The 23,374-nt window shown below is 51.2% G+C and overlaps 1 protein-coding gene across 3 annotated transcripts in view; it reads right to left on the reverse strand.

Moving 5' to 3' along the window:
* The window catches only part of PIK3R5 (phosphoinositide-3-kinase regulatory subunit 5), a 63,217-nt gene that overhangs the window by 13,188 nt on the left and 26,655 nt on the right, over positions 1-23,374 (reverse strand). For all 3 annotated transcript variants that reach the window (XM_049812675.1, XM_049812673.1, XM_049812674.1), the window contains exons 2-6: positions 14,829-14,938; positions 6,321-6,421; positions 4,774-4,842; positions 3,863-4,001; positions 1,235-1,304 (exon numbers count right to left, since the gene is read on the reverse strand). In XM_049812675.1, coding sequence (XP_049668632.1) covers positions 1,235-1,304; positions 3,863-4,001; positions 4,774-4,842; positions 6,321-6,421; positions 14,829-14,925 — 476 coding nt within the window. In that variant the 5' untranslated portion in view covers positions 14,926-14,938. The remainder of the gene's footprint in view (positions 1-1,234; positions 1,305-3,862; positions 4,002-4,773; positions 4,843-6,320; positions 6,422-14,828; positions 14,939-23,374) is intronic.

Raw genomic sequence — 23,374 nt, forward strand, 5'->3', positions numbered from 1 at the left:
AACAGATGAGCATCCTACACCCTGCTCCTCGGCACCATCTCTCCTGCCACATCTGCAATATCACCAGCCCAATAATTGTTCAATCAACCCCAGACAGGGCTCTGGCCCATCAGCCAGTTGTCCTAACTGGACATCCAGCACACGCAATGAAGCAGAGGGTAGAAAATGCCCCTGAAACATCTTCCCCCTGCAAGATGCAGATCAGAGCATCACTTGTGGGCTTTAAGGAGAAGAGCCACATCCTTCAGCTGCAATTTTTGCTGGGGACCACAACATGAATATCCACAGGCTTTGAATTCCCAAACCTGCAGCCCATCGAGCATGTGCTTCTGTTCATGGATGAGAGCAATCCAGCTCAGTGAGCAAAAATGGCTCTGAATTAAGGATGTGGTGTGCTTGGTTCTAGAAAGCTCAGGCAATGGGCACAAGCTTTCACTAAGCCTGAGGTTCAGCTTGTGTACGGCTTTGTGCCAGGTTTTCAGGGCTTTTTATGCAAATACAGCCATTCTGCTGTAAGTCATCTGTGGTTGCACTTGCACCTGTATAAGCGTGTAGAGCAGCAGAGCTGTACTGGGAAAGCAACACAGCAGCACCGGTGCAGCTGGGTGGGATACAGGTGCAGATCCAGAGCTGCACGACATGAGTGGACAAGCCAAAACAGCAGGACACCCCTCCTGCACAGAGTGGAGGCGGCGATGCACGAAGGACTGTCCCTGTGGCTGGGGCTGGCACGGCAGCCAGGAAGGGCACACACCACCTGGGCTCATTTTCCTATTTACAAATGAGGAGGAAATGGCAGGAGGAAAGGTTCGGCCCTTGAATAAGGTGACTGTGCTCAGAGCTGGAAGGCTTTCATTAATTGTTGTACTGGGACAAACTCGCTTCTGACCCCCTTGGGGTGGTGGCTCCCAAACACGCAGATCAAAGTGTCTGCTGGCTGTTCTCCAACATGTGCCAAGATCAGCAACTCCCTGTGGAGGAGACTTTGCCTTCCCCAGCTGTTTTCACCCAGATCTGAAGCCCTGCAGTAAGCAGGGCTTTGGGAAAACCAACATGGGGAGCCCACACACCCTGACCCGCAGCTGTGGAAATGCCACAGCCACTTTCTTTGTCTCTTCCCACAGCTCAGCCCAGCTATCCAGCTCTCCTCCCTGGCACACCATTACATCTTAAGCAGCGTGAGACTGTGGGGATGCTACTGAGTGGCACCAGCAGTGCCCATGGCCACACTTACACGGTGGAGCTCTGGTAGTTCTTCACAGGCAGCCCCTGCTCTGTCCTCACCAGCCTCTGGAAAGAGATCCCTGGGGGAGAGAGAAGAGGACATGAGACATTGGCACTACTGCAGACTGCTCTGCCTCAAGAGCACATCAAATTTGTCTCCTCATGCGGTGCTGACCTGTCTGAGCTGCTGCCCAGAGCAGACATGGCAACACCAAAAGTCCTTATGGGGACAAGGCACGGCCACCATGTAAGGGCACCAGCCCAGGAGCAAGGGAGCCATGGGATGTAATGGGTGAAAGCCCAGAGTGATGGGAAAGCAACCGAAGGACAGGACAGGAGAGCTGCTACATCCCCAGTCCCTTCTTCCTCACTGCTGATGTAGAATGTGAATTGCATGGATGATATTTAGCGGCTTCTGCCACTTGCTTTAGCACCCCAGGCCCTGGATCTCACTTAGGGACAGCAGGTCACTGCCACCTTCTCTCCCGCCGGGATGGAGCCCAGACTGGCCCCAGCAGAAGAGAGGCTGGCATGGGCAGCCCAAGTCCCTGGATGCCTCCCTGGGACTATCCCCAGGACGCCTTAGGGAACCCCAGCCAGGTGACATTGGATGGACCTGGACTGGGTGGCAACAGTGAAGCCTGTGTACACCCCCAAACAGCAGGACTGGGGTACATCTTGGGAAAGATTTTATGGTGTCCACAAGATCCAGCACCCTTATTACTGCACGCAGGCACATCCGAACCCCAGCTGCTGCTCAGCAGCCTGGGAGCAGCACCCAAGGCAGGGGGATTGCCCAGCACCCACGGGCAGCTCATGTTGATCTATACAGTCCCCCTGCTTACAGCAGTGTTCACCCCTCTTGCAGAGGCATCAGCCCCTGTTTGCAGATAAAAGCTATTGCATTCTTGGCAAATATTGTCAGCAGCTTGTTTTCAGTTAATATTTACCCTCATCTCAATAAAAACCTTTTGCTTCAGCCTCACAGCAGGTCACAGAGGCCGTGCAACAAGCGTATAAGGGCTTAGCCAGCTTACCAGCAGAGGACAGACACATTTTCATTGTTCCTGGCTCCAGCTGCAGGGACAGGCTGGGGCGAGGGGCAGCACCAGGCTGCCCAGCCCAGCAGGCCAACACCTCCCACATGGCATCTTCTGGCAGGGGTGGGGGAATCTCATATGCTTGTAGGAGGGGAAAAACTTTTGGACCAAAGTCCCCAGCTCACACAGCCTCGGGCACCAGTCACAGTGGTGACGGCACAAGAGCAGGATGTAGCAAACCACCCCCAGCACTTGGGCTTTCCCAGGGCTCTGTAAAAGACAGCCTTGACTGGTGTCACAGTAATAAATGACCAGGAAGGAGCTGAGAAAGTCCACAGCTGCAGCAGCATGGGAGGAGCATCCTCAAGTCTGCACTGGTCCTGCAGCTCCGAGCTGGAGGCTGGACACAGCACAACAGCCCAGCCAGACCTTGCATGGTGGCCATGGCCATTTATGCTGGTGGATCCTTGAGCTGGGGGTAAAACAGCTAGTCCAGTGCCAACACTGCAGAAGGTTTGGGGGCTTTTTTCTTTAATCTTTTTATTCCTTTGAAAGCATCTTTCATCCCACCTGCACCTAACAAGGTCCCATCTCTGCAGGATGTTGCTGCCATGACAGAGACCCTATACTTCACATCCCCGTCAGGGCTCTCCAAAGCAGCTGCCTGGTTTGAGGATGTGGGGAAGCACCCCCAGCCTCAGCCACAGCCCATGTACACATCCAAGGTCTCCCAAGTCCTGCTCAGAGCCAGTCTTGCTGCCATGGCCCTGCGCAGGATTAAACAAGGGCTGAAATCTGCTCTGTGTGATAACAGCTCTCCATAAGCCACCAAAAGACGGAGAGATTAGGAGAAAGGGCCTTTTAGAAATAATTGGAAGAGCTGCTCCATTGGGAACAACAGGACATCTATGAGGAGTCCTTAATTAAAAGGAGCACTGCTGCTGCCGACAGATGTGCCCAAAGCCGTATCACAAGGTAGCGTCTCGGCTGTAAAGAAAGAGCCAGGGAGTCCCTCAGCCCTATGGAAATCTCCACGCAAGGGCAGGCTTGAAGGCTCCAGCCACCTTGATGTTGATGAATGGACCCACTGTTATCACCCCAGTTACACCACTGAGCATCTCAAACCGAGCATCTCAAACAAAGCCCAGGGCTGGGCAGGAGCAGCCAGCACGTGCTTTGCCATGGAAAAGACCCACCAGACTGAAAGGCAGCCAGGAAATAGTTACACATTTTGCTAATTCACCCTGGTCCAGAGCTGAGAGTCCCTAGGAAGCTCCCACCACCTTGCACGCAAGGCAGCCACCAAAAACACAACCCTGCCCTGCTCCTCCAGAGGAATCTGGTCTCACCCTGTGCTGGACCACCAGGGAAAATCATCCAGAGGATGGAGGGCATAGCTCCTCACCTCCTAGAAAAGCTGGGATGCACAAGGTAAACGTGGACATCATGCCCAAGAGATTCATGAAGCAAATAGGTTATGAGACAGCAACACCAGGACAGTCTCAGGAACAAACATGAGGCGCTCATGGCAGTGAGTGTTTTTGGGAAAGCAGGGCCAGCAGCATGTGAAAACCCCACGGCAGGGCAGGAGTGCTTACCGGGGGCCTTGAGCTCGTTGCTGATGAAGGTGAGCAGCTCGCGGAAGATGTCGCAGTAGGGCACGGGCCAGGTCAGGAAGCTGTGGTATACGCTGGCGGCTTTCAGGAGCAGGTCGGAGCCTGGTGGGAAGTGAGGAGCCTGGGGGGGACGGGGAGACATGTTTAGAAAGGCAGCAAGGACACAGGCCTCGAGCGCTGCATAAAAACTTGAGGGTTTAGGCTGGAAGTGGGAGAAGGAGAAGTGGGATCAGAGCAGAGGTTCACCCTCTGACACCCCGTCCTCTCCCAAGGAAGGGTCAAAGGATCCCCACTGGGCACAGCTTTGAGAAAGCTTCATCCGCTCTGCACCCTCCCAACCTCCTGGCTGCAGCTCACGTGCCAAAGCCTATATATAAATTTCTTTTTAACAACCACAGATCCATACAGATGAATCGCATTACAGCCTGTGCTTTTGCAAGATCTGGCAGCAATGATTTCCTTGGGATAATGATGCATTGTGCTAATAATAATAATCAAAAAAAGTATTTCCTGTGAAGGCTCCACTCCTCCTTTTCATTAGCATTGCCCATATATTTTGCACAAGTATAAAAGTAATGAAAAAAATTTGCCTTCTCTGCACAGAGATATTGTCCATCTCCCTTTCTGATTAGCCCATCTTTAAATAAAAAGCTTAAAAACAGTGCAGCTAATTTTTTTTCCATCTCACAGCCTGTGCAACGGTTGCTTGGTCTTGATCCCTGTAGATTCGTAAAGGATCTTTTTTTGAGATGAATTGATCAAAGCAGACCATGATGTTTCAGACGAAAGCCACCCCGATTTCAGTGACTGTTCTGTGTAGCTTCACGGGGCCCCAGACCCCGTGCCTCCCCGGGGGCTGGGATCAAGCTACATGCAGCAGCCTCAAGACTTACATACAGGACCGCATAGTAGAACAGCAGAGCCAGGGGCATTACGAGATCGTAGTCGCACTTCTCCTGCACCTGTAGGAAACAGCCCGAGGGCAGAAGGATAAGCTGGGTTGCTCACCATGAATGTTACCTGGAAGCATCCTTGGAGGTTCCAGGAGGCTCCCCGGCAGTGCAGCCAAGCACCCAATCTGCACCGTCACACCACCAGCCCCAGCAGATTCCCTTGTCTCCATGGGAAAAGAACTCCTAAAGGCCCAGCAACCCATATGGATAGGACAGGCAGATCTGCACGGGCTGCCACTCTGCCTTTATGCTCGAGAAGCCAGATTTAGCCAAACTCCCAGCCTTCTGATGCTCCTGATCCTTGCAGACTTGCATGAAATTCTATGAAAGTGGCTCAAAGCAGGCAGTTTGGAGAGTGAAGCAGGCAGCTCATCCCCTGCAAGAGGCTAGCAAAGCTTGGCAGCATGGTGCAAACCATGTATTTTTGGCCCAGCCTTTGCCAGTGAATAGCCAGCAGAATTATTTCATCGATGGACACAGTGATGACTCAAGGATACGCTTGCAGACACTGTCTCCCCGTGCTCATGAGCACAGCACGAAGTGCAATAAACCCTTAAGTAAACCCTAACGTAATAAAACACTATCTGCAACTAGATCAATTCCAGCCATTAAAAAAAAAAAATAAATGGATCAAACCAAATTGTGCTACCTTAACTAGTATTAGCTCCGCAGCCTGGCAGCTAGACAGCCTTTCTTTCCCAAAAAATGAAAGGCAGCATTTACCCCATCACATGAATCCCAGTGCTGAGGATTTAGGAAACACACCACTGTTTCCTGCCACATCAAGGGATTCCTCTGAGGTCTTCCGAGCCACAGCCTGGGGTGACCCTGCTTGACTGACGATGCCTTGAGCTTCTCCGGCACATGACGAGACCATGGCAGGCCGATACGATCAGCCCCACTGCTGTTTCGCCTCCCTGTTCTGCTTGACCTGACTGTCGCCTGCCGGGCTGCTACATGGTGCAAACCCTGCCTGTGGTCCCCAGCGTCCCAGCTCCACTCCTGGCTCTGCAGGAAGCCCGGCAGAGCCACAGCAAAGTTTCCATCAAAAACAACAGGAAACCTTCAATTTGCTCTGATTTGGACTAGCAGCTCCCAGTTTACGCCAGGGGAAGGTCTGGGGAAATCTGGCTCCATCCGCGCAGCCCTATGACCCAGGCTGCCCTTGCATGGTGCCAAGCAGCACTTTGGGAAATCAAAACCCTTCCCCGTGGATCTGCAGTGGTACCCAAAGAGCAGCTATCGGAGCTGGTTTTTCCCTGGGTAGGTCCCACATGCTGAAAGCCAGCAGGACACAGAGGGTTGCTCCCACCAGAGTTTCAGACCTGCCGACCCAGCATCACCCCAACTCAAACTCCAGTGCTCCAACAATACCTTACCACAACTCAAAATCACCTACCAAGCTCTGCAAAACTCCATTTTGGTCAAGTCCCAGAGCTGCCACCGCCTCAAAACCCACAGACCTCCTCGGCAGCCTCCCGACTCACCTCTTTGGCCTTGCTGAGGATCTTCTCCACAAGGATGAGGTAGTTGCCGGCGTCTCGGCTCACCAGCTCCTGCAGGCTCCAGCAGTTCAGGCACAGCCCGGCTGCAGGGAAGACAGAGGCACTGTCACTCAGCCCCGTTCAAGAATGTTGCAGGAGGGACCAACAACGGGAAGGGGTCAGGGCGAAGGTGTTTGCCACCTGCGTCAGATCACAGTGGAGGAAAAAACCTCATGCCCTCGTTCTGGACAGATGCAATCTCACCAAATGGTGCTTATCTCAGCGGCATCACTTTGTACCCGAGCACCTTCGTGCTCTCGCTCACGCAGCCCAATGCACTTGGCTAGGTTGGATGCCTCTCCCCTGGGGAGGCTGGGTAGCTAAAATGACCGCGCTGCCACTTGCGTGCTGCAGAGGCCGGAGGCATGTGCCTGGCATAGGTAGACGCTCACCTTCATTCTGCCTGAGCACAGAAAACCCACCAGTGTGGCCCCTTGCCCTGCCTCCCCCAGGCTCAAATGCCCCAGATGCACTATCCCAACTATAAACTCACTCAAACCCTGCAGAATTCAGCTCCCCATTGGGCACACATCCAACCCCCTCCAGCTGCATCGCACACAAGAGAAGATGCTGCATCCCCCTGATCAGCTTCCCCATGCCCTGGAGATGCACCATCACATCAGCATCGTTGTTACGGGTGCCCAGCATTTATTCCATCTCTTAACACCTTCAAACTATCATTAAATGTATTAAAACCCCACCAGAAGATAGCCAGATTGAGAGAGGAGAATTGCCATGCAAAGGGATGGAGGGTCCTTCACCGCCGTTGATTGAACCCCTCCTGGCCTCCGTCTCCAGACATCTGCCTCTCGCTGCTGGGACCCAACCGGTGACAATGGCCCAAGGTGTTTCCCGAGGCCATTGCTCTTCTTAGCGGTCAGGGCCACCTCCCAGATGGTCTTAGAGGAAATGATCTGCGCAAAGGCTGCCGGGTGCCTCCATTCATCCCGGCCCTGCATCCCAGGGGAGGAGGCGGTGCTCGCTGGCTCGGGCAGACCAGGATCTGCAGACCGAGGAGGGAGCAGCACCTCCTCCTCCACCTCCCCCCCCAGGGACCTGGGCACCACACACAGCCCCGTAGAAAAAAAGTTAAGGGGAAATTTCGAGCAAACAGCCTAATAAATATCTGAGAAGGGTCCATGTTTGCATCTCCCCCATCCCACATTGCCATGGATTTTTTCACCAAGAGTGGATGCAGTGCAGACACCACACAGCTCGGCTACAGCCCATAGCATAGTTCAGGGGGTGCTGGCACTGGGGCTCTTCCAGTCTCAGTCCAAAAGCAAAAACCAAGAGAAACAGAGCATCTCTTACTGCAGGGAAGTAGGGCTAATGATCAGAGAGGAAAAATAAATATAAAACCAGCTGCTTTTCACTCACACGGTCTATTAAGCAGCACAGAAACATAAATATCAACCCACGTGTGTTGGCTGTCGCGTTGGAGCTAACAAGGAAGAAACGATACCGTGAGCTGGCAAGGGGACAGCGGTATTCATCACAAATCTACAGGTCATGCTGTCTGTCCCTCAAACCTTATTCTCAGCTGCAGAGACTAAAAATTCATCAAACACAGACATGCTATAAAAATACCTTTACGCACCTTCTAGGTGTTAAACAAGATGAATTTAAACCAGGGGAGAGGTCTGCCGTGGCACAGCTGGGAGAAGGCCGATGCCAAGACAAGCAAAACTAGCGCTAAGGTTGCAAAAACAGCCTTCACTTGTCCCTCCCCGCCATAGACAGGCATTTGCTCACCAGGACACACACTATTTCTGTGGCTTTATGCCCAGTTTGTAGCTGAATAAACAGGGCAGGAGCCCTCCCCCATGGGAAAGCTCTCCTGCTGCCACACAACTTTTTACTTTCAATGAATCAACATTTTCTAGCGGAGAAGGATCCTGCTGGAAAGTTTCCAAGAAGCTCGGATGCACTCGCTGTTAATTACAGTTGCGATTTTTAATTTGCCTCTGGTACTCTGGCACCTTGCTGGGTTTGCTGACACCCAGAGCGCAACCGTAGATTGCGGTATCTTGTCAGCGAGGGCATAGCCACAGCAACTCGCTAAGTCAGTGATGCTCCAGTTTTCCTTTGAGCCACTTTCACAAGCCAGCGCGATGGCACAAAGCCATGGCTCTGCCTAGGATGACTCCGGCAGATTCCTCAAATAAATCAGTATTGTCACAGAGCATGGCATCCTCCAGGGAAATCCCCAGCACCTGTAAGATAGTCAACAAAGCAACCGGCCCAGCAGAAGTGGTCAACGCTGGCGGGAGCTTTGCTGACCTCGGCAAGAAGCAGCTGGGCTCACACGGTGCCTTGAAGCAACCCGTCCTGCTTCGGCCGGGAGGATTAGTTCACCCGTGAGAGCCCAGCCCCACTGCGGCTGCCCAGGGCGAAGCCTGGCCACGCAGAGCAGGATCCACGAGAGCAGCGGAGCCGAGCCTCGTCGGGGTGCATCGCCAGACGAGGAGAATGCCGCTTCCTGCGTGAGCGTAACCACAAATACAAATAGCCCAGCAAGACGCAGGCTCTTTCCTTCCTCTCGCTTCTAGCAAGGGAGGAGGAAATTGCGGCAGCAGCGGCTCGCTGCGTTATTCTGCGCTGAATGGGGCAGAGGGAGAGGCGCTGGGCTGCTTCCCTGGGGAGGAGCTGGGGCAAACCAGCTGTGAATGGGCTCAGGGGGACGGGCAGGTAGCAGGGACAAGGGCAGGGCTCGAGGGAAGCATCTTACAACTATAATCAGACCTGAGGTCTTCTGACCCATTTTTGGGTCTTCTACAGGAACTGTGAGCTGAAGCACAAGTATGCAGCCAGGTATATTTGAATAACATTGCTATAAACAGAACTTCTTGCTTAACTCATGGTCATGGAAAGGCACTGGGATTACCCTGGGATTAAGCTAAACAGTGCTGGGAAGCAGCAGGCTTTCAGGGTCTGAGCTCCTAAATTTGGCAAAGCAGCATTAACCAAAGACACACCAAAACAGCTGCGTCCTGGCTAAAAATAGTCTCAAGAACAAAATGCAGCTCGGAAATCATGGACACAATAAACAAAGACCACGCGGCAAAGTGAAGTGTCTGGCACGGCCAGGCATCAGTCAGGACAGGGGATCCAGCCACGGGTGGGAATTCCCTTCCCTCCACACACTGTCCAGGCCATGAGCATCCACTTTCCAACCATTGGGAGCAGAGTTAGTCCCTGCAGCCATATCCCCTGCATCCAGACTAAAAAAGGTTATTTGGGCATGGACGGTGATGCTCCTAATGTGCACAGGTCAGCAACAAAAGCCCCAGGTGATATTAAAAGCAGAAAGGAGCCACCTGCCTGCAAGTGTGCATCCCTCTGCAGATGTCCTGCGTCCGCCTGGGACACAGCTGGGTGCTGCGGTAGCACCGGGGGACTTTTATGAACTGCAGAGCAGCACTTGGTTTATTCCCAGGCCAGGGAGAGGCTGCAGCCAGGTGAGAAGCCAACTCCAGAAAGTTTTATTTGCAGCCACTCCTCTGTCTCAGTGCACGCGAGCAGATGCTCCACTGCTGCTTTGCTGGGATGGTGAATCATGCCACCTCTCCAGGTCAGGCCACAAATCACAGGGACACCTCAGGAGCAGTGTTTTACACCAGGTCAGAGCAGCACAGAGCATGAAGTCCAAACTGGGTTCATTCCACTGTGCCAGGTATGCTCAAAACCAGCAGCGCCAGACCACACCAGGCACCCTCCCTGTCCTGGGGTGGAGAAGGATAGGATGCGCACGAGGGCACGCAGGAAGCTTGAACCGGGCTTTCTCATGGACTTTGCACTTGCTCTTTAATTGCCAAAAACCTATTTCTCACTACGAGATGCAAGGGAGGCCCCAAATCTGCATGGAGCGTGCAGCTCCGGGATGCCTTGGGATGTCCCCAAGGCAAGTGGAGGGATGCGCCCTGCCATCACTGCAAGCAGGAGCTGTGCTCCCTGTTACCCCCACTCTATAGAGTTGTGCAAGCACTGGCAAGTCTTGTGTTGGTGGGGAAACGCTTCACTCACTCACCTAAGCCCATAGCAAGAAAAGGTTTGCAGAGCTCAGGCACACACCTCTTGGCTGCAGCAAGTGAGAAGTAAAACCATGCACACAAACCGCTCAACTCCTTAAAGGAGAGCGGTCCATGCGGGAGTTGCTGGGTGATCTCCGGCTCTGGAGGTGTTGAGATCAGCTTTTAAAGATGCACCTTGCGCAGGCAGCACAAACCAGAACTTCACCTTCCAGCCCCTAAATCCTATGAATTTGTCACAAGAGGTACCAGAGACCTCCCAGCAGGGGAGTGGGAAGCCCCAGAGCTAAAAAACCTGCTTACATCCACCCTGCCCTCATGCTCATCCATCAGGTTTTGCTCCACTAAAACAGCAACTCAGCACTATTTATTTTTTCTTTATACGTGGAGAATAAGTCAGATTTATCTGCCAGCAACACGGGCAGCCCAGAGAATATCATGGCCCTGGCTCTGGGATGCTGGGGCTGCTACACACGGACCTGCAGCAAAAGCAGGATTAAGCTGTGCTTATCCCAGCATCCTACACAGCACGCTTAGACTGAGCCCAACATGACACGGACCCAAAAGAAAAGTCTCCCTTTGGGAGAGCAAAAGCCACAGCAAAGCCTCCAAGCAGGGACCCAGCACTGGGCAGAAGCTGCACCAAGACCCCCACTCCGGGAGGGAGCTCAGGCGCAGCGCACACTCTCGCTTTGATCACTATCGATGTCAATGAGGATGCCTGCAGCGTGCCAGGAGCCGGGCAGCAGCGGCCCTGTGGGCGGCCTCGGAAGGATGAGGCTTCGCGATTTCTTTTCTGAGAAGTGCACCGAGATACCCTCCTCCCAGAGCGGCTCCTTCCTGACCTCAGTGGTTGACATTTCCCCTCCACCGCTTTTCATAGGGGCAACTGTCAAGTCGGAAAAAAAAAAAAAAGAAATAAAACAGAAATACCACATGCCCAAGCTGCCTTCGCCCACGGCACCCAGGCTGGGCATCGGCTCCTCGTGCTATCAGAAGCGACGCAGTTGGAGGGGTGAAAAGCAGACGCCTCCATTTCCTCCCTCCCCCAGACCCACTCCCACCATTTCCACTACATCCTCACCAGAATAAGGTGGTTTTCTCCAAGGGACTGCCCAGAGGAAGGGCCGACTTGCCACAGTTTGTAAGTAGGTCGGTTGGAAGTGCCCAAAGCACAGGAGACAGCAAAAGCCCTGCAGTCACAGCATCCCCTTGGGATGCATCCCAGACTGCACAGCAGTCCAACCCGCAGCTTCCACATCCAAGCGGCTGCTTAGAGCCCCCTGAGCAGGGCACAGCGGCACCTCCCAGGGCTGGAGCCACCCCAAGTGCTTCCACCCAGCCTGGGCAGTGATTTCAGCAAGAACACCCACCACAAGCCTGGAGAAATCAGTTCAAAGGTTAAAATTTGCAAGGTTTAGTAAGGTTTAGTGCACCTTAATTCTGCACTTAGAGCTGGAAGTATTTCAGACACTGAATTTCACTACTTGGTGACTAAGTTGGAGAAGCCCCACACTAGACTTATGTTCATTCCCCATGCGGGTATTTAGATGACTACAATTGAGCAGGATCTTAAGCTTCTCTAGAGCTGAGCAGACTGAACTCCCTGGGCACCACATGAGACTTATCATCAAATACTCCTCTCCTCCTCCAGCTCACCAGTGACTTTCATCCATCCTCCCTCACCAGCATCCTTCATCCTCTCCAACTTGTGTGCAGCCCCGTGGCAGAGACACAACAGCTCCTTCCCATCCCTGGGACCTCTCAGGCACTGGGCTGCCCTACAGCCTCTCCAGCAGCTCCCCATCGACCACGATCCTCCAGCCCCTCTCACACCTCTGACAGCGCAGTACAGCATCCCCAACACCGCCAGCAGACAGACCCAAGCCCAGCACTCTCCTTCACCAAAGGCTCCCTGTTTCACTGCTCGCCAGCAAGAAACAACATATTTTTATTCCTTTAGCACACTCTGATTTGACTATCATCTCTCTCGAGCAACATGGAGGAAAGCAAACTCTCTGAAGAGAGTCTCCGTGAGGAAAAGAAGGTTGCCTTTCCCAGCACTCTTCTAACAGGGTTTTTTTGTGAGTCAGAAACAATTTTCATTTGGTTCCTCCAATAAATGCTAGAGTTCAGGAAAGAGTTTCTGTTTAGACCCCAGAGCTGACCACGGGCTCATCCAGGGTATAAATCTGTAATGGCCAAAGCACTCACACTTCTCCTCTTTGCTGACTTCACAGACCTCAGCTATGCAGTCACTTATGCAAGGTGGAAGCAACACATTGGAAGCGATTACTCACCCACTCTGGAGCAATCTCCTGCAAAATTATCATGCAAAAATAAAGCACTAAATAATTTAAAAGAGAACAAAACTCTAGCAAGATCTCAGCCCAAAAAGCTGCAACATGGTGTGAATTATTTTTGTGTATGGAAATGGTAAAAAGGAGGGGAAAGCAAATAAATTGGGAAATAGAAGTGATATAACAAGTTAAAAAAGAGAAAGGAGAAGGCTACGGTACAGTTAACAACAAGATGGAGGGATTCATTGACTATATGAGGAACAGAGCCCTGCCATAAATAACAGCCTGGATCTGACACAGGAGAGCAGTAATTAAACCGTTGCTTATAACACAGGGAAGGCAGAAGAACGTGAAAACATTTCTGCTTTGTTTTTGAAAAGAAATAGGATACACTGTTAAGGGGTGTAGGTACATCTGCACATTATGCTTTATTTTCCCTAAATCGTCTATGTTACTGCAATAACGAAATACTTCCTACTCCAACTGCAAGGGGATAGGATGTGAAACAGCAGCTTTTCAAAGCAAGCATGTTAAAAGTCAGCAGGGCTGGAAGAGCACTAAAGGCGTTGGCCAAGAAGTGCTGCCCTGGGGGCTATCCAGAATCAGTACCCTGGGGCCAGGGCACAGCAAAGCTAATGTCACATCCACCAATGACTGCAGAAACCAGGTTCGCTAGTCACGCTGAAGATTTTTGGCAACAGCACAAGTGCTTTTGATGAAAGGGAACTTTCTGATGTGTAAAACGCCTGAGATTCTCCCAGGAATGCCAGGTCATTCTGCCAAACCCCACAAAACCCACATGAAGAGGACTGAAAAGCCGGCAGGCAAAGAGATGGGGGAAAAATCATTAGATATGAGGAATCACTGGGCAGCACAGCTGCTCCCAACAGAGCCCACCACCAGCCGACCCCTGCCCCATATAGTCTGGTCTTTGCTAATGAGCCAGAAAAATTATGAAGTCGTTTTTTAAAGACTACCCTAACACAAACACCAGCGCTGAGGGGCTGGGATTAGAGAAGGGCAGTTTGTGAGTGACACAGGAATTGATTAATTATAATTACAGGAAGAGGTGAGTTATGCAGCGCACAATGAATTGCTTGGCGAGATGAACTTCTTTGGACACACACTGTGTAACAGTGCCAAACGCAAGGTCGCATTTCCAGGAACCAGGAATGTAGGTCACACTTCAGGGCCTGTTTCCCAGAACGTGGGGAGACCAAAAGGATACCCAGGAGTCCTGGTCATAACTGCACGAACCAAGACCCAGGGTGATGCTACAGCATGGGAAGCTGGCATCACTCCGGTGGGTGTGTGGAAACAGGCACAGCGAAAGGGATTACTCCAGTATTTGGCAGCAGGTCGGATATCATTTGCATCTCTTTGTTTACTTACAGGTAAACAGAAAAGCAGAGGGGGTTGAAAGAACTGCACAGACAAAAGGAAATCTGAATTTGACAGCCCCCCAAATTCATTTAATTTCTTTCATACGCAAGAGGATTTGGGAGTGATATAATCGCAGCCTACAAGTGTGAGTATGAGGAAGAGAGGTCGAAATGACACTCAGAAATTACTTCTGCTCATTGCTGCTTTACCCTCACCACCGCCATCCCAGATCCCTTCGCAGCTCTCTGAGCATGGCTCACATCTTTATGGCCACCATGGTATCTGATCTAGATTTAAATGAAGTCGATAACAATATCTCCACACTTGCTTCTGACAATGTAACAGAGATTACACCCACAGGTTTTGAGGACTACATGCACCAAAGCAAGGCAAGGCTGGCTGATTACACAAAGGAGTCTTTCCTCATGGCGAATGAAGACTTCTCTCTCTCCATCTCATTCACAGACAACTGGCAAGATGCACAACTTCTCTGCTGAGTCTTTACATATGTAAGACCTAACATGACTTGTTCAGCATCTTGGTACGTCTTCCTACCGCAACAAGAGGCTCAGAAAGACTGACTAGGTTGGATTCCCACCTCTAACTTTGAACGTTGGAAGGGAGAAAAGGCCTCTGAGCTTCCAGTAGCACCAGCAGCTCTCGCTTACCTAGGTACCCAGGTAGGCCAGCAGATCATGCAGACAGAAGAACAAGCTTGTGATTAACAGGTCACCTACCAGCCCATCTGCTGGAGACAGCATCTCTGCTAAGCCCATGTAGACATCTTTCCAGTGCATGGTAGATCCTGTCTTCTGTGCACGTGGTGTGCTGCATTTTAATTCATCTCCTAAAGAGAAAGAAGGAAGAAAGTTATCATACCAGGCCCTCAGTTAAGTGCAAGGAAGAGAGCACTGAACGCTTCTACTGTAGTGCGGACAAGATGCTCCTGGCGAAGCACCACCCCGTTAGTGCCTCCTGTCACCCTTGCCAACCCTAAAGCCAACGATACACACCACTCTGCTGTCATCTTCCTCTCTGCTCCCCCAATCCCTCTCAACCTTGGCAAAGAAAAGGAGGTGCACAGGTCCACAACTTGATCACAAGAGGCTGTGGGGCCAAGGCATCCTTCCCCTGACCTGCTGCAGGCATATCTGCCTTCTCACAACTTCTGTCTGCGGGACAGATCAAGTCCCGCTCACGTGTTTGTGGCAAGGAGGTAATCTTGAGTTAGCCTCCATTGAAGATAACACTGCAAGAGATTACAGCTGCAGCACCTTGCAATGGGCTCAGATGAGAATCATAGAACAGCCGAGGCTGGGAGGGATCTCAAAAGATCATCTGGTCCAACCTGGGAAAAGTGACAGCAGAGCCCAAGCTCCTGCTCCTTGCATTAGGCATGGATTGTCCTTGACAGCTCTAGTGTCCACTGACAATGGTCACAAACCCACTCCCAAGTGCCAACCTTATACCAGCCAGGAAAGCCTCCAGCACTGTCACCTTGCTGCCACACAGCCAACATGAAGAAAAGGTCCACGTGCCCCTGTGGCAATGCAGGAAAATACAGAGGGGACCTCAGCCCCAACATCCGAGGACATTGTGAAACTGCGGATTGCATGCCTGGCTGCAACCTTTTCACAACATGGCTATGTACATCTCACCTCTCCTCCACGGCTCATGGTGCAAACCTAAACCCTGGGCTGGCAGAGACTGTGTGGGGGGAGGAAGCTTTTGTCCCACCCTATTCATATGCATCTATCTGTCTGGGACACCATGAAAATACAAGCAACTTGCCCAGAAGGTTTACTTCCCAAATGTGCCCCGACTGTGAGCAATCGAACAGGTTCCCAGGCAGAGATTCCCTCCTCCCCTGCAGCACCAGCCCTGGCATCCAGAGGGACCCTGGGGCAGGTGTCTCTCCTCTCCCAAACCACAGGAACAGGTCCATCCCACAGGCTCTTTGCCTGTTTGTCAGAGGCAACACAAATCCACAAAAATAACCCAGGAAGAAGAAATAAAGCCTGCCAGTGCTACAAATACCACCTGCCAAGGAAGCCTTTGCTTTCATCCCAGACAGCACATTCCTGTGCCTATGTCACACGCTCATGTAGTTCCCAAAGCTAACCCAAAACGCTCGCTTCTCCGCTTATTTGGTCAACACTTGATGTTCAGTACTCAGTGGTGGCTGTGCCCGTCACAGCTCCCCACCTCCACCCTGGCAGGAGCAGAAGCTGCTGTGATCTTGGCAGAGGCTCCACCTGGTCCCTCTGCTTGGTGCACTCAGCATGGCCACCTCCACTCACACTTAATTCCCCCAAAAGGGCTCGGTAAAATCAAGCCCAGCTGCTGGGGCTCCCTGAAGAGCCAAGGGAGCAGTGAGGCCAGCTCCAGCCCTGCCGCTCAGTCCTCCCTACACTGGAGAGAAGCCATCAATGACTCCAAACAGGTCAAAGCAAACACACAACGAGGAACCACTGACCTGCCAAATGCAAGCTCTCTCCTTTACCCCAAAGAGGCTCATGGGCTCCTGCCTCTCGTGTCCCGCTGCCACAGCCTATTACTATGGTCTTCACCGAAAGTTTTATCCATCCACAAATGCATGCGCGAGGAACACCGAGAAACGCTCCACCACGGTGCTGAGGACTGAATGAGCGGGGAATCTGCACATCAGCACCTTAGTCATGACTTGTGGGCAAGAGGAAAGCAGTGACTAAGAGCACAGCATGACTCATAAGCACCCTTTACAACACCCAGCTCACACAATACACCTCCCTGCACGTCAGCTTGTTTTAGAGCACAGCTTGGTCCTCAGAGGGGAACACGCTCCCACTGCATGCTTGGGGTGAGCCCCGCACCGGCCCAGCCATCCCTTCTGGATGCTTCTCGTATCCCGGCACAGAACAGCCAGGGAATTTAAGGACAAAATATGGCAAAGATATTACCATAACTTTCAAACCACAAAACACAGTCTTTGGGTTTTTTTTTTCCTGGTGTGCTACGGACCACACATGAATCTAAACCTCTTCTCCCAAGGCAGTGCTTATGGAAGCATTCTTCATGGGAGAGGACTCAGTTTGTCCACCACAGCTGAGCAGAAACTTTTCAGCCTCTTCTACTGTTTATTCCCCAAACTCTCCCTTCCTTCCCACCCACGCTGAGCAAAATGACAAGGCAGGGGACAGTTCTGGAGGACGTAATTAGACTTTCCAAGGAGCTCTCAAGAACACTAAGAAAAACAAGTGTTGAGGTCAAGGTTTTTAATCAAAAGAGCTGCTAAACCAAGAGCTGCTTTGACAAAATTGCAAGGTGCAAGGTATTCGGAGCAGGTGGAAAGGACAGTGCAGTTTTCTGCGGTGAACTGCCTGCAGTCACGTTTCACAACACACGCAGGGTGAATGCTGAGCAGTCATGCGCCGGCAGCCTTTGGGGACACCCTCGTCACCGAGGCTGGCTGCTGCTCTGCGCACTTCCAAGCAGAGCAACATGTTGCAAAAGATGTGGGTTTCCCTGCCTTCTCCCCAGGTGTCAATAACACTTTCAAGAGAGAGCACAACCGCCACCCAGGGAAGAGAGAAGGGCTTTGATGGACCAATCGAGACAAAACAGCAGGGAGGATAACAAGAGACTTTCCAACATCGGACCATCACAACTCTCCTGACAGCAGCTCTGCAGGCAACGCAACACAGTGCCCACACATCTGTTCAGCCCCTATGTGAAGCACCTAGAGATATTGCTCCTAGGAGGCAGGAACAGAGGGGACACCACAGCAGTTGTGGGGAACATCCTCAGGCAACAACCAAGTATCACCTTTGGACAAAGCATTAACCACCTCTCTTCAGAGAGCATATTGCATACGGAAAAGTACAGCCAGATCAACTGCCACTCCTGCACTGCACAGTCTTAGCAAGAGCTGAGCAAAGGAAGCAGAAGGGCTTTATCCCACCACACCTCGCCCATGCGTCGGACCCCAGCCCTACAAAATCTAGCTATGAGACTTCAAGCCCTGGATGTTCTCTCAGACAAGATCAGTTTCCCTTCTCCAGTGAATTTGCACCTTAAAAGCAGCCTCCAAACACCGTGCAAACCAGACGGTCACCATTTAAGAGGCAGAGAAGCCAATATTTGGAAAAGCTAAGCAATTTTTCTGCTGTCCCACAGTGACTTCTGGCACAGCTGGGAGCAGAAGGCAAATCTCCAGCTCTCCAGGCACATTTCTTACCCTGCATGCCATCCTCCTGCCACCAGCAGTATCAGCACAGTCAGTGGGGACTGGACTTCTTGCAAGAAGATAGCTAGATCTCACCTAGACAGAGTCCCCATCATCTCACACCACTCTGGTCCATACACATAGCTGGCCAACCAAGACAAACACCTACCATCACATGTTCTAAGAAACACCTTCCTCTCTGTCTCTCCCACGCAGGACAGCTGCCTGTCATCAGCAGGGTGCATCTGCAGACCACCCTGACAGAGGTGGCAAGAGGAACTGACAGAGACCGAGAAGGGAACCGGGAACCACAACTGCACCGATCAGAGCACAAGGAGGTGGCCAGCTCACAAACAGCTTCAGGACAAGGCAAGCAGAGAGCAAGGCTTGCTCTCTTTAACATTACACGATGCCGGTAACATTATGGCACTCTCAGCCACAGCGGTGACAACATTTAAGCCCTCTGGTTCTAATAATCCCATGTCCTGAGGGAAACCAATTTGTCTTGAGGTTTTGCCCTGTTTTTGACAAATGGCCAACAATTAGCAACGTCGTGGGCACGGGGCAAAATCGAACCTACCCCCTCAGAAGGCCCAATTGCCCAAAAGACACCTGATAATTTTCAAACAAGACAAAACAATAATTATTAAAGCAAATGAGAAAAGGCATAGCACACCAAAGCTCAGATTGGAAAGTATCTTAAGTCTATTTGTGAAATGGTCCCACCACCTTGCATAGATGCAAGATCTTTGGAGAATTTCCACCTGAGATTGCTTAGTTAGAAGTCTTCATTCATCTCTGTTTGTCACAGTTAAAACGTAGACAGATGAGTTAAAATGTTCCTGCTAACTAACATCAAACAGGTAAACATTTATCCCTTGGCAGAAAGCGGGAATTTGCTGATCATTGGTTTTAGATTTTCACTTGTCCTTCTTTGAGGCACAAGGTTTGCAAAAATCCCAAAGTTCACAAAGATGAAAAAACCCACCACCACCAACAACAAAAAAATTTCCTGCTGTGCTGTGAAGCCTGAGACCACAGAGAACACTCAGGGTGTCACAGCTCCATGACACGGGCTTTCCACTCAGCTGGGACAGACTGTGATTCCCCCACTTGCCTTCACTGCCCTGGAACCTTTCCCTTTCAGGGTTTTTCTCCTGCTCAGTATCAGAGCAAAGGAGAACATCTCAACTCCTTCATGCTCAGGATGATGCTGCCTGAGGAGCATAAGGTCCCTCTGCACACATCAGCCAAGTTGAGGAGATGCCTGAAGCCAGTAGCAGTTCCCACATGGTTGGGACAGGGCACATGAGAAGCTGAATTGGGGGTCACAGAGGCTTTTCTGCAAGGGAAAGTGCTTTTCTTTTATTAAGGTCCCCGAGTCCTATCTTTAACATCCAAAGGACTTCTCTGATCTCCTTCTGTAGTGGTGGAGCCCAGGACAACCACCATTAGATGGGAAGAGAGGGGAAAAGCTCAAAGATCAAGTCCAAAGTTGGCGTTTCCAAACAAAGTAGTGAAGGGAACTAGACCACCTCCTCCTGGGACACCGGCCACCTCCGATCCAACCAGCAGGGCAAATCCCTGCCCACCCACCCCAGCCAGCTCCATCATGATGCCCTGGGGAGGCACCACCCCTCCAGCCAGCATCCTGCCCTGCTCTAATCCCCACCTCCCCCCAAGAGAGAAAACCCAGGCAGCCATATAATAAATTGAGATTTCCCCTTCCATGATAGCAAATCCCAGCAGCATCTCCTCGAGATGTCTGTCAGCACAAAAGGACCTGGCTGAAAGTCCTCTACCTTCCCAGAGGGGACCCTGCAACAGGGAAGCAAGGTACCACTCCACCAGCACCGGAGAAAGCCCCCGGGTACCTTCACAGCAGGATAACGCCCTTTCCTGCCCCGATTGTTCTGAGGCTGCTGGCCGAGCATCCCGTGCAGGAAGCGGGAGAGGAAAAACAAGCCCCTTGGCCCACGGGATCAGCTCATGAACACACTGCCCAGGTTTGCTGGCAATCACAACGGGTGGAGGGACATGGACTCCATTGCAGAGATGCTAACTCACAGGTTAGTGTGAGGAGATAGCTCAGTGTTTGGCTTGCTCCTGGGATAAGGCTTAGAGCACTGGGGAGAAAAGGGCAAGCAGCCTGATGAGACTAAAGAAAAAAGGAGCTCGGGCTGATGCTGCAGTAGAAGGAAACCCACTTAATTGGGAATGAAAGCAAATGGATTTTAACCAGAGCTTTTTTCAGGGCAAGATCCTTATACAAGCACCCCAGCAAGGTCATCATCTCCCTCGAGCTATACCTCAGCTTTCTGCCTCCTCCATTTCATCCTCAAAACAGGCAGTAGGCAACAGGCAGCACGGGAGCTTTGGGAGATGCACCCCCATTGCAGCGGAGGAGCTGGATACGCAGCTGTGCCACGCAGTAGAGCAAGCGCACACATGGTACCTGCTCCTCCAATGAAAGTGTCTGTTTTTCTTAGATTACAGAAGAAATCTTGGGTTTTAACTATCCTTAGCTTGCAAGATTTTACTGCCTCCTCTACACCCCATATGGGAGCCAAAGATAGAAACTCAGAGCTGAGAGAGGGAGCAGCCGGAGAAAGTCCTTGTAGAAATTGGGGCAGCAAGTGGAAGAACCTGCAATTTTTAAGATTCAAATTTCAGCCTTCGTGTGTTTACTACTCAAGTAAGTGCTCTGCAAAGAGCGGGGAGATGAAGGTGATAAGATGTTCGTTCAAACCACACAAAGGCAGTGTATCAAAAGATCCAGGAGGCAACTGGTTTGACAAACATCCTTTCAGCGTGCTCGCAAAGGAGCGCATACCATCCAAACACCCCGGCACCACGCGACTTCCTTATAGGGCCTCAGGTTCCTGCCCCGCTGAGCAAGGACAAAAGTTGCTCTTACCCCGAAGAGTAAGAGCATACCAAGCCACGGCAGGGACCATGAGTGACCTTTGCTCCTTGGACTGCAAAACCTCACCTCCAGGGAGTCTCCGCTCCTCAAACCAACAGAGGAACAGGCAGCAGACAAGCAACATGGAGAATCTTTTCCGTAACCCAGCTGCCAAAACTCAGACCAAGCCCTTACTGAACCCTGGCCATAGAAGAACTGACCAAAACCAACCACCGATGAGGCCACAGAGGGCAAATGCAAAAGAAATCCACTTAGGTGTCAGCACGCACATTTCTGCAAATCCACCCGTACACCTATTCACCCACCCAAGCTGTGTTGGCTTGCCGAGATCATCACCACTATCGCTGACAGGTAGTAGTACAGGCTTGAAGGCAACAGACAGGACTGCAAAATTTGTCTTAGGTCTGATTTCTTGAGAAGTCAGTCATAGCGGTGCCTGGGCACCTGGCAGGACTGCCCCCTTTTTTTGTCTATAAAGCAAGCAGCCAAATTACTTGGAACAGGACAGATTACAAATGTGAACCACAGCAAGGTCCCCATAGTGCTATCTGCTGTACTTATACATAGCAAAATACAACCAACAAGCAAACAAAAACAGGAAAAAAAGATGTTATCCCCCTCTGTTGTCTTCCTCTTTTTCTTGGAGTGTGGAGGGAAGAAAGGAAGAGGACACTAGAAATTAAGAATCTTCTTCCAGGACATAAAGGAGAATCTGAAACAAAAAGCTGTAATTTAATGCTGTCTGAGCAAGCCCAGCTCAATCACCTTGTACCATCTAGTTTGACAGTGGGCACAGGAGACACATAAGGGCACACGGACATCTCATTCATGCTCTACTCCAAGGTGAGACATGAGGACCTTAGTGATGGATCTCTGAGCAAGGCACATCCCAGCAGGATTTACAGGGTAAAGAAATCACACAGGCTGTTGGGAAGGGGCAGCAGGACAGGACCACCCGGCACAGGACTGTAAAGGCAGGCTAAGGGGTGAACAAATGCAACTGGGGCCAATGCTGTGAATATTTGCTGCCATCAGGATACTAGTGGATGAACCAGAGCAGACACAGCTCCAAGGAGCAGCGCAGACTCAAGGGTTTGGTGGTGAGGATCCACAATACAAGTGTGCAGGAAGCAACATGTGCCAAGGAGAAGTCATCCAGCCAGAAAGGCACTGAGTGGCACACTCATGATAAAGACATCAAGACCAAGGTGGTTTTTCATAAGACCAAAACCACCAAAAGGTCATCAGGCATTGGTTTGAACATGCAACACAGGAAAGTATTTGGCCTCCTGGACACACAGGGTGTCTGGGGGGGTTCAGCAATCACACTGATATGGAAGAGTACAGCCAGGAATAAGCCATCCTGCTCAGTGCTGGCAAACTCCACATTCGAGGTGTCCAGCTACAGGGATGCATCTCTGCTGGGAAGGATGGGACTGTCTGCTGGGAGATCCCACCAGCAACTGATGCAACCTATGTCTTCAGTTGCTCTGGAAAGATGATTTTCAAAGCAATTAGTCCTCTACTCTGGGATGGCTAGAGCAGCACACGTAGGAAGTCTTACTGTAATAGATGAGCAACAAGCCATTATATGAACTGGCAACCTTAAAATTGCTGTGGGATTTGAACATAATGCAGGATTCTCAGCAAACTGCAGTATTTGGAAGTGAAATGGGAAAGAGAGGTTTAGACAGTGATTTCATCTTAAAGCAGAAGATAAAACTCATGGCACAAGAAAACCTGCTTCTGGAATAATAACAGCGTCTGTGCCTACAGGATAACCATGCTAAGGGGCATTACTTCACTACAGGGATGGCGCAGGTCATCCCTACACACTAACAGTAGGAAATGAAGATCTGATTTATTAGTGGTAAATGCTGTCTCGGGAAGAAGGGAGGTACCAGCCTGGCAGCTCCCTTGAGATGAAGATCTTCAGTTCACAGCAGCACTACGGGACTCGAGTCCTCCTCGAGCAGCATGGCAATGTTGTTGTCTTGCTGAACTGCAAAGCCTCATTTACACCAGAAAACGTGAGAACTGGAAAGCTTACTAAGACACAGAGATCACTCCTTGTTCTCACCGTGTCTGAGAACGGGGCTGAATGAGAGACTCCCACCACAGAGCAGGGAAAGCACCTAACGTGCAAAAGCAGT

The sequence above is a fragment of the Accipiter gentilis genome, chromosome 10 (genome assembly GCF_929443795.1).
Source record: "Accipiter gentilis chromosome 10, bAccGen1.1, whole genome shotgun sequence".
Lineage (NCBI taxonomy): Eukaryota > Metazoa > Chordata > Aves > Accipitriformes > Accipitridae > Astur > Astur gentilis.